Source organism: Metopolophium dirhodum, chromosome 4 (genome assembly GCF_019925205.1).
Source record: "Metopolophium dirhodum isolate CAU chromosome 4, ASM1992520v1, whole genome shotgun sequence".
Taxonomy (NCBI): domain Eukaryota; kingdom Metazoa; phylum Arthropoda; class Insecta; order Hemiptera; family Aphididae; genus Metopolophium; species Metopolophium dirhodum.
Window position 1 is genome coordinate 22994377 of NC_083563.1, and position 13618 is coordinate 23007994.

General features: G+C 26.3%; 1 protein-coding gene across 1 annotated transcript; it reads right to left on the reverse strand.

The window, feature by feature from the left end:
• Positions 1–3949: 3949 nt before the first annotated feature.
• On the reverse strand, positions 3950–7800 carry LOC132942759 (tubulin gamma-1 chain-like). The gene is made up of 9 exons (XM_061011397.1): positions 7606–7800; positions 7303–7508; positions 6948–7231; positions 6601–6795; positions 6409–6520; positions 6182–6316; positions 5929–6111; positions 5670–5855; positions 3950–4862 (listed from the first exon to the last, which is right to left on the reverse strand). The coding sequence occupies exons 1-9, from the start codon at positions 7652–7654 to the stop codon at positions 4842–4844; spliced, it is 1371 nt and encodes a 456-aa protein (XP_060867380.1). The 5' UTR covers positions 7655–7800; the 3' UTR covers positions 3950–4841.
• Positions 7801–13618: the final 5818 nt, after the last annotated feature.

Consider the following 13618-nt stretch of genomic DNA (forward strand, 5'->3'; position numbering starts at 1 on the left):
TGTATAACCATTAACCTGCGTATAACACATTCTGGACCCCCCAACATTTTTTCAATATCTTATTTTTAACTAAATATGAAAACCAAAATTCAATAAAATTACAATAACATGTTTTGGACCCCACCCCTCGAAAAAAATTTCTGGATACGGCCTTGCGTATGGGTTACTGTAATGGATAGGTATAAGGTATGTTAAATTTGAATTTAACGATATGAAATCAATATTATAATATATAAATGGTCTTATACTCCCCGTCACACAGTGGTTTACAATATAATAATTATATAATTATACTTTTATATAAGGTGAAAAAAAATAAACTAAAATCGTTTTTCTATATTCTGTTCAAAAATCTAATTTCATCTAAATTTGAAATTAAAATATCTATTAAAAAGACTATATACCTATGTATACAATTTTCAGATTATTTGGATACACTATGAAATACTTACCTAATACCTATGTCTTTAAGAGAAACCTCGTTTTAATTTTTCAATCAATATATTATCTATAAAAAGTGGGTAAGTGGATGTCGCTCTACTGTACAGTAGGTTACAAGTGGGTCACTGTAATGGATGGTTTTAAATTTGAATTCAATGATATAATATCATTGTAAAAGAAAAACGATCCTGAACAAAAACGGTCAATCAGCCTATGATATTACTAAGTATACCTATTTGATTTATTAATTTGAATTTCTTGTAGATATTTTTTTTTTGATAAAGACTTATGAGGAACCTCGTATTACATTTCAAATCTTAGATTTAAAAAGAACATTTTTTATGAATTTCTAACTCAAAATAATTTGCAAATTTTCATCATTTTTACGTATTTTGTCAATAACTTTAAATACTTATATAAAAAATGTGTGACTATGGATTTTTAATTCTTTTCATCTGCCTTTGAAACAATATACTAGGAGCCTTCTATTAAATTTTCAAGCATTTTTAACCAACAAATAACATTTTATTGATAATTATAGGAAAAAAAACCAAAAAAAAATGGAAACTGAAAATGTCCGTAAACAGCTCAAAATATTTGGAAATGTTATGGTGTATAGAAATTGCTAATATAAACATTCAGTCAAAATTGCATGTACCTACGGTATTTTGTTTAAGAGTTGCACCAAAAACCAAAATCGATTTTTTCAAAAACAGATTTTGCGTTAAGATTCCCATTTGTCCTAAATTTTTATTTTGTTTTTCACGGCGCTTTTGAAAACTACTGGGAAATTTTTACTTTAAACCCTCTCAAAATACCAACTAGATTCACTTTTCCTATCAGAAAAGACACTGTTGAAGAAAATCTAAGCATTTTTACTGTCCTAAAAGGTGATAAAACACCAAAAAAAAAAATTAAAAAAAAAAAAAACACACATTATTGTAAAATCATTTACATTCATCTCTCCGTTCAGAATCTAAAATTTAACATTTTATGCATTTTTAAATACAAAATTATTTGCAATTTTTTCGTGACTTTGTCAACATTTGATTATAAACTTTCAATTTAATTTTCAAGTTAAAAATCGAAGCATTATATTATCAACTAGGTACTTATTGTTCACACACACAAATAGATAAAAAAACACACATCATCGTAAAATTAATACTTTCATTGCTCTTCTAATAAAAATTGGTTATGAAAATGAATAGGTACACTTATTTCTTTCAATGTGATAAGTAAAAATGTACTTTATAAGTTATCTAGCCGCTGGTTTACCTCGGTGTAAGTGAACCTTATTCCATCAGGACTTGGGAGTACCAGCCTTGATCAGGAATATCCCTAAGTAGCAAGTTTTTAACTATTTAATTTGAGAGTAGCGAAATAAAAGTCTTTTCATGAGTAAACAGGTTTTGTAACATTGGTTAGTACGGTGTACTTTTTTGAACCTTAAAAAGTTGTTGAAATCTGATTTGGATGTTAGATTATCAGCCACCACTCCGATCAGGCTAGACTATCTGTTTAGAGCAGATTAAAACCCACAGCGCTCTGCAAATTTTGGTTTAAGTTTAACTCATGGATTTATTATTAAATAATAAAGTAAAAATAATTTTTATTTAATATAATTTGTTATTATGAAACTAAATACTTACACATACTTAACCCTTTATAGGGCACAGAAAAAAATATCGTACGATTTCTACCAAATTTTCAAATTTACTTCTTAACAGATGTAAGTTACTGTAAAAAATGTAAAAAAAATTGTAACTTTATTTGCATTGGTAAAAAAAGGGTGGGGAATAATTTCCCATTGAGCACTTAGTGTCATAGTTATGGACCATGGGCAGAGGGAAATAATTTCCCACTTAACACCATACTACAATTTTTTTTAATTTTAACTATTTTTATGCAAACAAATGTATATATGACATGATAAATAGGTATTTAATTGTATTTTAGGATTTATGACACCTGAAGATACAAATCTTCTCAACTGATAAAATAAATTAAAATAAATTCTCATGAGATTATAGTAAACCTTATACTTCATTATAACAATAGAAAAAACAAAACATAAATAAAAACCTTTGTAGAATTATCTTGATTCACACATTTCAGACCACATTATATAAAATTATAATAAAAAATAAATAAAATCAACTTTTCAAAATAAAATTAACTTTCTAAAAAAAAAACAATATCAACTGTAGTACCTAATTGGGCAATAAAATCAATAGAATGTACTAAGTTTTATGGTATTCAGCAAAACAATCTTTGCATAAAACTTTGTTGCAAGTTGCACACATTACATTGGATCTTTTGTCATGTTTTTTGGTATTACATCTAAAACAGCGTCTATATTATGTAACAATTTTAGTTGCAATATGTGGTTCAAAGGTTCACAATTTGATATTGAAAATTCTATATATTACTACCTAAGGATGTTTTTTGTCGACTAATTGGTGTAAAATCATCAGCATCAGAATCTCCACCAATGTCTGAATCTATTGCCATTTCATCTGTTATATTAAATAACTCATATAATATATCATCATCCTTAAGTTTATAAGCCATCTGCAATTAATGTAAAAATTAAATTAATTATTCATTAAAAATTCACAATAAAGTGAAAATATTAAGTTTGTGGTGTATGTAATACACTTACTGTGTATATATATTGATTCCTTAAGACTTATTTGTTAAATTGATACATACTTTGAGTTCCTAACAGCAATCAATCTTCTGTTGTAGTCGTTTTAGTTTGAGTAAAAAAAAATTGATATGAAAAATGTGTCACGAACAAATTAATAATAATAGTACTTGAAGTATGATATGATATTTCATTATCACACTAAAATAAAGAACAAAAACTAAGCTATTTAATCATACTGATAACAGATAAATTAAACGATTTCATCAACAATAAATTTCAATTGAAACAAAATTATAAATAACTCTCGGAATAATCAGATACCGTGAGTGTGCAGTGGGAAATTATTTCCCACCTGGAACGTTTTATTTCAATAACTCATTACTAGAGTGCGCTAGGGTAAAAATACCTATATAATAATAAAAACAGAAAATGATGAACATTCGTTTGATATAAGTGGGAAATTATTTCCCTACGATCACAAGCTACAGGATTTTTTTTTCTAAGGTGGGAAATAATTTCCCTCTACCCTATAAAGGGTTAACAATATTTGCTCTCAATAAAATAACAATTATATGGCTAAAAATATGACTGACAGATAATCTATCAAATATTATGCGAACCATTATTTTGTATTAGTTACCATGTAAAAAGCAATATCAACAGATTAAAGTTTACAAAAAGAAATCAACGTTCTTTAAATTTTTAGAATTTTCAGTGATCTTAAAGGTATGTTATCATTCTTCAAATTTAACTAACATATATAAAATTATTTATTTATGTAACATTTTTACCATAGTTGATATTTTATTTTATTTATTACCTATCTATAAATAAAACTACAGATATTGCCTAAAACTTTAAAATTATATTGTTAATAATTGAAAGATATGGTAAAACAGTTTTTAGAATGAATAAAAAAAAAAAACCTAGTCATTATTAACAATTAAATATGGTTGAAACTTGAATTTATAATTTTAAATTTAAATAACTTCTAATAATATTACAAATATAATAAAATTTAGTTTAATTATTTAGTTTAAAAAAATAAAATATTAAACTATTTTCTATGACAAATATATATTATTTATTATAAATATAAGTATAGAATATCTTTATCAAATAATTTGTTCACAAGACACAAGTAAAAATAATTAAAAACAATCAGTCAATATTGTCTATAAAATGACACTTTAAAAGAATTTGTTTCTTACTCTTATTTATCTATTTTCCTGTATTCTAGTTGCCCTATAAATACATTTTTGTACTTATAATGAAACTCAGATGTATTTTAATCTAGTACATTTAATACGTATTGGAAAATACACCAAAAATGGAAATTTAATACATTATTTTAAATATTAACATTGTAAATTTCTTTGACTAAAGTGTATTCTTTTGATAGTAAGCATCGTATAATTTCAGTAGAATTATTAAATGTATGTAGTAATAATAACTATATAGAATTCATACACAAAGTATTTGTGTAGAAGAGAATTTTTCCTATAATAATGTAATATTTACTGGATCATTACAATTATTACTTAGTAACACTTAAAAAAAAAAATACAATAAATAGTGAATTCAGATCACTTTGTTAGACGTTAGTAAATACAAAAAATAAGTTTTCAACAAAGTGTAAAAAAAAGTTAAATAGATATAATTATAATAAATTATATAACTCAAAAAAATTGTGATGAATGTTAGTAGTAAGTTGATAAATGGTACATTCATGAACTTTTTGATTCTCTTAATTCTTGACATCATTTTTCTGAAAATAAAAATAAAATCTGATAATAATGCAAAATGTGAACTTAGCTAGCAAATATCAAAAAAGCTTGACAAAATGTTCAAGTATTGTTATTCATTTTTATGTGGTTTTTGCAAAATATCTAGTTATTAACATGTATGTTTTCAGTAGAGTATTTAAAATATTGAAAAAAACAAGTTTTAAACCAAATTTAGTTTTCAATATTATTATTGAATTAAAGTTAAAATGTTAAAGGTTAACACACATTTAAAAAATGAAGTATAGGTATCTTAGTGATCAAGATTTTGTTAAAAAACAAAAAAATGACTTGGTGTTTACTTACATATAAGTCTAGTTTAGGGATCGGCAACCTTTTAGTTACAAAAAATAAATATACAATTTTTTACGAGCCACAATTTGAATATACCTTATTTTATTTTAAATAAAATTGTATAATCATATCAAATTTAGTATATTTATGTTTATAACTGTAAGGTTTATTAATTTAACAAGGTATCTATAAACAAAAAACATTTCAATCCGCAGTTTCTAGCTTATTCTGTCTTAGTTTATGATTTGTCTAAAAATTGTAAATTTTGCAGGCCACATTAGGCCGCGGGTTACCGACCCCGAGTATAGTTTATTGTACAAAATAGGTCTACTAAAAAAAATGTAATTCACTATAAAATAAAATGCTCACTAAATAAAGATCAAATCACTATTTAGTATATATTATTTCTTAAACTTTGTTGAATTAAATCATATCTAAATATGATTGTAAACAATAATTGTATTAAAGGAATACACATTTTTACTTCAAGTACATACAGGTTGCCACTGAAGATATGTAGCCTTAGTAGCTTCCAAATACTCATCTACAAGATTTTGAACTACAGCCCTAGAATCATCCATTTCACATAGGTCATCTTTGAACATGTTCTGTTTACGAAATTGATCTAAGAACGCTTCTCTGTGTCGCAATTTGTCATACTGATCCAAGACTCTTTGGAAAAGCTGAAAAAAAATTAACAATTAATATTCTAACTTGAATTATAATAGTTTAATTGCTAAGATATAAAATATTTACTTGAGATATGCTTGTGTGATTGGCTAACATAAGACCAGATACACGGTGCGCAGTGGGAACATATGGTGATTTTTTTGAAAGAGCAACTTGAATACTGGATGGACCCCATTCAATGAAATTTACAGTTTTTCTTTCTCTAATTCTTTGGAGCGATTTGTATACTTGTGTAGGATCAACATCACCCTATAGTTTTAATAGTATCATACATTATTTTCATACTCTAAATCATTAACCAAATATATAAAATAAATACTTGGATTATATTTAATATAGATAAGTAGCAATGTGGTATAGTAGATCTTTCTTGTGCTGTGGACACCATCATATTTTTAGGCTGCAACAACCGTCTCATTACATCAAATACTGTCGTTTTACGAATATTAGCATCCTATTTACAAAATAATTTAAGTTAATATAGATAATATATTATATGATACATATAAATAGATTTTTCAAAATATAAAAATAATAAACAATTACCTCATGATCAGTAGTTAATGGTGTATAACCTGTCATAAGAAAGTGTAAACGCGGTGATGGTATCAAAGGTCCAATGAGACCAACTAAATCGTTGTTCATGTATGATGGGTATCTAAATCAGATAAAAACTATAAGTTCAATATTCTATATAATATGAACAAGTAATAGAATGAATAAAAATTAACAAATTACCTTAAAGTAGCAGTTGAAACAGACATAATTGTAGATACTAATGAATTTATTTGAGCAAATGACGGATTTTCTATGTGTAAACGATCAGTAGCAATCCGATTTAATGCAGTATTATCTAAGACTACAACACAATCTGCACTTTGAGCAAGTCGTTTTAAAGTCAATAAAGAATTGTAAGGTTGTACAACTACATCACTGTAAATATGATTTAATAGAAAAAACTGTTTCATTATTTTGTTTGAACATATGTAACAGCATTGATTATAAATACTAGTATTTATTATGTAATATTTAGTACTATTTAATAGTATTTTTTAATACTAGTATAAGTCAATGGTTAACATTACCTAATTTCATCTTGATTTGGAAACACACTATATGTTTCAATTATTTTTTTTGGATATCGATCAGTTAAATGTTCAAGTATAAATGAACCCATTCCTGAACCTGTACCCCCAGCAATTGAATGGCACAACACAAATCCTTGAAGACTATCACCGCCTTCTGCTTCACGATCTAAAATGTCAAACACTTCTTCCTGTAGTCTTTCACCTTGACTAAAACCCGATGCCCAATTGTTTCCAGCACCACCGCCATGTTTAGATAGAAATACATTTTCAGGGTTGTATAGCTAAATTAAATAAATAGTTATTATAACAGTGAAAACTGAAAATCATATTAAAATATGTTCATCAATCTTACTTTTGAGTAGTTGGATGACATGATTGAGTGTATGACACGTGGTTCCAAATCCAGCAAAACAGCTCTTGGCACATAATGGTTGTCATCGGCCTGATAAAAAAAGACATCTTTTCGATCGCCAACACCTTCTGTAGCAAATGGCTCCAGCACTCCTTCTGGGTTGATACCATGTTCGGCACATAGTTTTTTCCAAAATTCAAAACCAACTTAACATAAAGTAATATTAAATCTTCATAATATATCCAAATAAAGTTAAATTACAATTGCCAATTAGATAATTTAGCCGTTTTCTTTATTACTTACTTTGATTTCCACATTGGCCCAATTGGACCGTTATCATTTCACACGGCATTTTAGTACCAAGATTATTTCTTTATTTTAATACATTAAATTCAACAATTAGCATAACAGTTAAAACAAAAAATTATATATTTAAACAAGAAGTGATCAACGAAAAAGTTTTAACATTAATATTAAATAATATGCAATAATATTGTATAATCAATATCAAATTGTATTCAATGATAAGAAGCCTAAACTAAAGAAATGGCGCGAAATTCTAAATATTGATAATGGTCAATATACAGTGTTGTACACGTGACGATAATAAATGTTCAAAATATTTGAAATAAAAACCACAGAATAGATAAAATCTATTCTGTGTAAAAACTCAGTTTTTAGAATTTAGGAAATGTTAGAATGGGAAAATTTAATCTCGAATATTACCTTTATTGTTGTTAACTCGGACGTCCTGGAGGCTGGAATATATAGGCGTAAACCAATAAACAGGTAATATTTTATATTGTAATAAAAAAGTCGATTGCATAATAATTATACAAAATTGAAAATATAATATATATTGTATGACGTGTCCCTCTACAAGCTACATAAATACATAATAATTAATACTAAATAGGTAACAAAGGGCGCAATTTCAATTTTTTTCTCGTAAGGGCTAAACAAATTCACGCCGAACAGTCAAACGGAACCACCTTTAGCTTACTATTAACGACTTTAAAGATTTATTTACATCTTACAAACACTTTACGAAGCATTCTATTGATACATCATCATTATTATTTATTAGTTATTACTCAGGTCGGTCCAGTGAGTGGGCTGTTACCCCACGTCCCTACACACACACATTTACAACAATTTAAATTAAAATATGTACCAGATAAGAAATGGATAGAAAATAGCCATTAATGTATGATACCACAAATTAAAATAATATTATTTATATGAGGATGTCAGCGCACTATATTTTGTTTTTTTCCGTCTGACCCATGCGCTGAGACTTATTATACTAAATACTTACAAATATTGTGTTTTTAGCTTTGATATGAAACTATGAGAGTGAGTTTACATATTATCAAATTTAAACTTAAATTCATTATCTGTTTTTTTTTTTTTTATAATACGTTTGGACAACTCATTTTGTAAATGCATTACCTATGTATTATGTTTTACATTGTATGTGAGAGTATTCAAAAATATAAACTAAAAAATATCACTCTTAAACCGAATAAAATAACTAGGTACTAATTGTAACATGCACCATACTACAATCAAAATTAATAATTATGTATATAACTCTTAAGATAGTCATATATTTTATATACATATATAATATATATATATATATATATAAGTATATTCTGTAATTAATATGACAAAATGTGCATTGTGCAATCATAATAACACATTTTGTACATAATATGTACTTTTCAAAAAACAAAAATCATTTGAAATTGAACAACAAGTACGAAAGGTCGATATATTAGTAGGACCCAATTTTGATATTACAATCAGTCTGCTCTAAGCAGCCCAGTCTGTCAAAGAAGGCCGAGATTCCCAGCCCCATAATTTATATACTTTATTAAAAATGCCTACATGAACAACACCCTGGTTAATATATTATTATAATGTAAAATGAATATAATAGCCACGCTAGCCACTATTTTTGAATTTTTTATTCATTACAACAATTAATAATTATGTCACTCACCGGGTACTGAAATTATAAACTAAATAGATCAATAATCACATTAAGGGTGCTTTTTTTAGAACGAACTATTTTCTATTTACCAAATAGTAATAATCTTGTCATTCGCACACAAGTACACGACACACGAATGGTGAGTGGTGACTAAATAATAAAGATTCGTTAATTGTGGTTCAAACGCACAATTTCCAATATTATATAATGTACTGGTACAAATGGGAGACGTGAGACAGCTGCAGCTGCATTGATGATTATAGATGTTTATAAATTATAATATATATTATATTATATTGTATTTTGGTAACTATTCCCTGCACGTGGCCATCAGGTATGAATTTAGGATGAATCATGATAGGAATAACATTTATTTCTATCATGGGATGAATAATATTTTACAATGATGTGAGTTTTTCATTATATTTTGAGGGTGTTTTCAAGTAAAATATTAGATCTAGTTGGTACTTTGGGGGATCATAAGTAAAAAAGGTTGGTAAGTGGATATCACTCTGCTGTACAGTAGGTTACAAGTGGGTCACTTTATAATGGATGGTATTACATTTGAATTCAATGATATAATATCATTGTATACGAAAATCGATTCTGAGCGGAGACGGTTTGTCAGTGTGGATATTCTATATTCTATTTTTATTGTTATTACTTATTATTAAGGCAGTAGCCTGTAGAAAAGTTGAAATAATATTATAAAATTACAACGAAATAACTAAAATCGTTATTCTTGGTAATTTAGTATGTAATTTCGTCCAAATTTGAACATAAAATAACTATAACAAAAACTGTGTTTATATATTTTTGAGATTTATTAGTTTCAGAATAACTTACTTACCTTAGGTACTAACCTTGTTTTAAATTTTCAATCCTTAGCAATAAAAGTTGAAAATGTTATACATTTTTAACAACAAAATAATTTGTGCCTATGAATTTTTAATAAATTTCAACTACTATTGTAACAATATATCAGGAACCTTGTATTAAATTTTCACGCTTTTTGACCCAACAAATAAAATTTTATTGACATTTATAGAAAAAAATATCTAGTGTTGTAAAAGTTTGAACTTTAAACGCTCATAAAAATTTAACTTGACTTTCGTATGGACATTTTTTTTTTATATAACTACCTTATAAGGAATCCCGTATTGCATTTTAAAATCTTAGATTCAAAAAGAAAAATTTTTAGGAATTTCTAACTTAAAATAATTTGCACATTTTTGTGATTTTTACGCCTTTTGTCAAAATTCGAACTTTAAATGCTTATATTCAAAATTGTGACTATACATTTTTAATTTTTTTCATCTGTCATTGTAACAATAATTAGGAGCCTTGTATTACATTTTCAAGATTTTTGACTCAACGAATAAAATTTTATTAAGAAATTATGGAAAAAAAAATTGGAAACTGAATATGTCCGGAAACAGCTCAAAACAAGTGAAAATATTAACATTCAATGAAAATTGCATGTATCTACGATTATTTGTTTTAGAGTTCCATCGAAAACCAAAACCGATTTTGCTAAAAAATCCCGTTTTACCTTAATTTAAATTTTGTTTTTCCCTGCAGCGCAATTGAAAACTATTGGAAATATTAAACTTTGACCACCCAATTTACCAACTAGATTCACTTTCCTATCAAACAAGATACTGTTGTAGAAAATCAAAGCAGTTTTAATGCCCCAAACGGCAATGAGACACAAAAAAAATTATACGACAAAATCATTTTTTTTCTTCTTGGAGTTGAAAACAAATAACAGTAGATGCTTGAAATTATTATAAAAAATTTAAACGATAAAATTTACAAAATATTTTGAATCTTTTTGAGCTATATATAGCTTTTGATTATAGCTTTTGTCGATTATTAGACATTTTAACTATGTCCTTAATGTGCAAACAATTCAGTTCCCACGTGGTAAAAAGTGGTAAAAAGACATTTGACGTTTTCAATTTTTTTTTCTGTTTGTCATAAACCTTGAAAATTTAATTTATGGTTCCTCGTAAATTGTTCATATACAATCAAAAAAATATCGAAAATACGTAATCACAGTATTTTTTTTAAAGCCGTTTAAAATTAGAATTCGACGAAATTTGTCAATATCACGAATATTTGCAATTTATTGTAATTAAAAATTCATAACATTTTAATGTTTATATGTAAGGTAAAGGTGAAGTTTAAACTGTGACGAAATTGGATATTCACGCTAAAATAACCGTGATATCATATCAAGCAATTTTTTTATTTTTCAGTAATTCAAAAACGAATTACCCCTATAAATATTTGAAATTTTTACCAAATGTTATATGTTTTTATAATTTTCCATCCATGTTATCATTTCAAAATATGTTGACTTATTTTGAGTTATTTATAGATGTTTGATAATTTCTAGTTTATTACTATAAAAATGGATAAAACTTTTTCGGACAGGTAGTCAATAGGTTAGAAAATGTAGTTCAAGGTTTTTAATAAGTTGTTATTAATTCAGTCATTTAAAAATATTAAAGAAACATGGTTTTTATAAGTATTTGGTGTTCAAATGTTAAGCTACGAAATTCATCAATATCACGGTTATTTTGTGGTAAAAAATGTAGATATTTAAACGAAGCATAAAGATTTAAGTTATTTTGTTGAAATTTAAAAATATTATTCGTAGGTACTTACTTGAAATTTTTAACGTATGTTATTATATTACATACCTACAAACAATGACATTTTCAAATGCAATGTTTTTAGCAAAAGTAAATTCTACCTACCCGGCACCCACTACCGTATAACTATAATAGTAAAATAAATTATGACTTTAATAGTAATATAAATTTATAATAAAATATACAGGATGATGTCTTTGCTCAGAATCGTTTTTCACTTTTCCAGATGCAATGACTCAATGACGAGATACACTCGAATACTCGTACTATACAGTGAAGCGGTTATTTACTTCCTCCCTTATTCTTTTTAAATGCTTATTTTCGTTTTACTAACAGTTTAAAAATAATGGTGGTAACATAATCGTTATGGTTCAAATAAAATTTTACTTTACTATGTATAAGTACTATGTTTCGTGAATAAACATTTATCGGGATGAAACCTTTTACTGTTCTTAACTTCTTAACTTCTAAAGAACAGGAAAGTTTTGAAATCAGTTTTCGCTATTATAAGTAGTTGTATTATACGATAATCTGAGATATAAGTATTGGTTTTAAACAGACATTCGAACCAATATAGACTTGTAGAATATTTTTTATAAATCTTGTCAGTTGGGACCACCCACAAGCCATTGGTCCATACTCTATAATCTATATTACCTACCTATATCATTAGTTATCAATTGTTATAATATAATATAGTATATGGGTCACGATAGTGTTTTAAAATGTTAGTGTATTATAATCATGATTTATTAATTTATAGCTCACTCATTAATGATAAATTAATAATACCTATATATTACTTTTGATATTTTAAATCGAATACAAAATATAATTAATTATATGCCTTAAAAATTATTATGAAATCATAATTAACATATTTTACCACGCCAAAAATTAAATCTTTCCTCGACTAAATGAATATAATTATTATTTAAAAAATATACGGGTACCTAAGTGATATAAAAAACAAAGGTAATCACTAATCACTAATCACTAACCAGTATAAATGAAAAGTATTATTATAATAATTCTAGACGTTGTTAAAATAAAAGTTTTTAAGTGGGTTCGTAAGATATTCACACAAAATATTATAATTCTTTGAATTTCCTACCTTGATAATTTTAATTTTGTTTTAAGTAGATCTATTCTTGTTAAATGAGTGTGGTAAAATATTATACACATATAATACTCTCGTATTTTATTCATATTATTTTACATTTTTACCATACAACTATTATTTGGTTTGTAATTTATTCTGGTACTGCGAGGTGTATACTTTTTTAATGGAAAAATGACCAAAATTCACCCTTTTATAATATAGTTTAATTTAAGCTCGTGCGTGGGAGAAACATTCGAAATCGTATAAATTCTATTCACAATTTTTGTTTGCGTACACAATAAAATATAACCTGTGTGTGTGTTGCAAGTTTTGCTTACTGAAAGTACATTGCGTCAGTTGTCGGTACAAGAGAACAAAATTAAATTAAATATTATACTTCCATATACCTACCTAGTTTATTATATAATATATATGTGTTTAAGAGTGTGGCCCGCGTGGGAAGTATTATATTATTTTATATACTTTTAAATTGTTTCAAGAATAAGGGCTCTAGTGTTTTTTTAGTTATGTCTACGTTAGTTTATGGTATTCTTA

Coding starts and splice junctions, on each gene's coding strand:
- LOC132942759 (XM_061011397.1), bottom strand. CDS start 7,654: ATGCCGTGTGAAATGATAACGGTCCAATTGGGCCAATGTGGAAATCAA. Junction 6,521..6,600: donor GTTTCAACTGCTACTTTAAG/GTAATTTGTTAA, acceptor TATCTGATTTAG/ATACCCATCATACATGAACA. Junction 4,863..5,669: donor CATATCTTCAGTGGCAACCT/GTATGTACTTGA, acceptor TTTTATTTTCAG/AAAAATGATGTCAAGAATTA.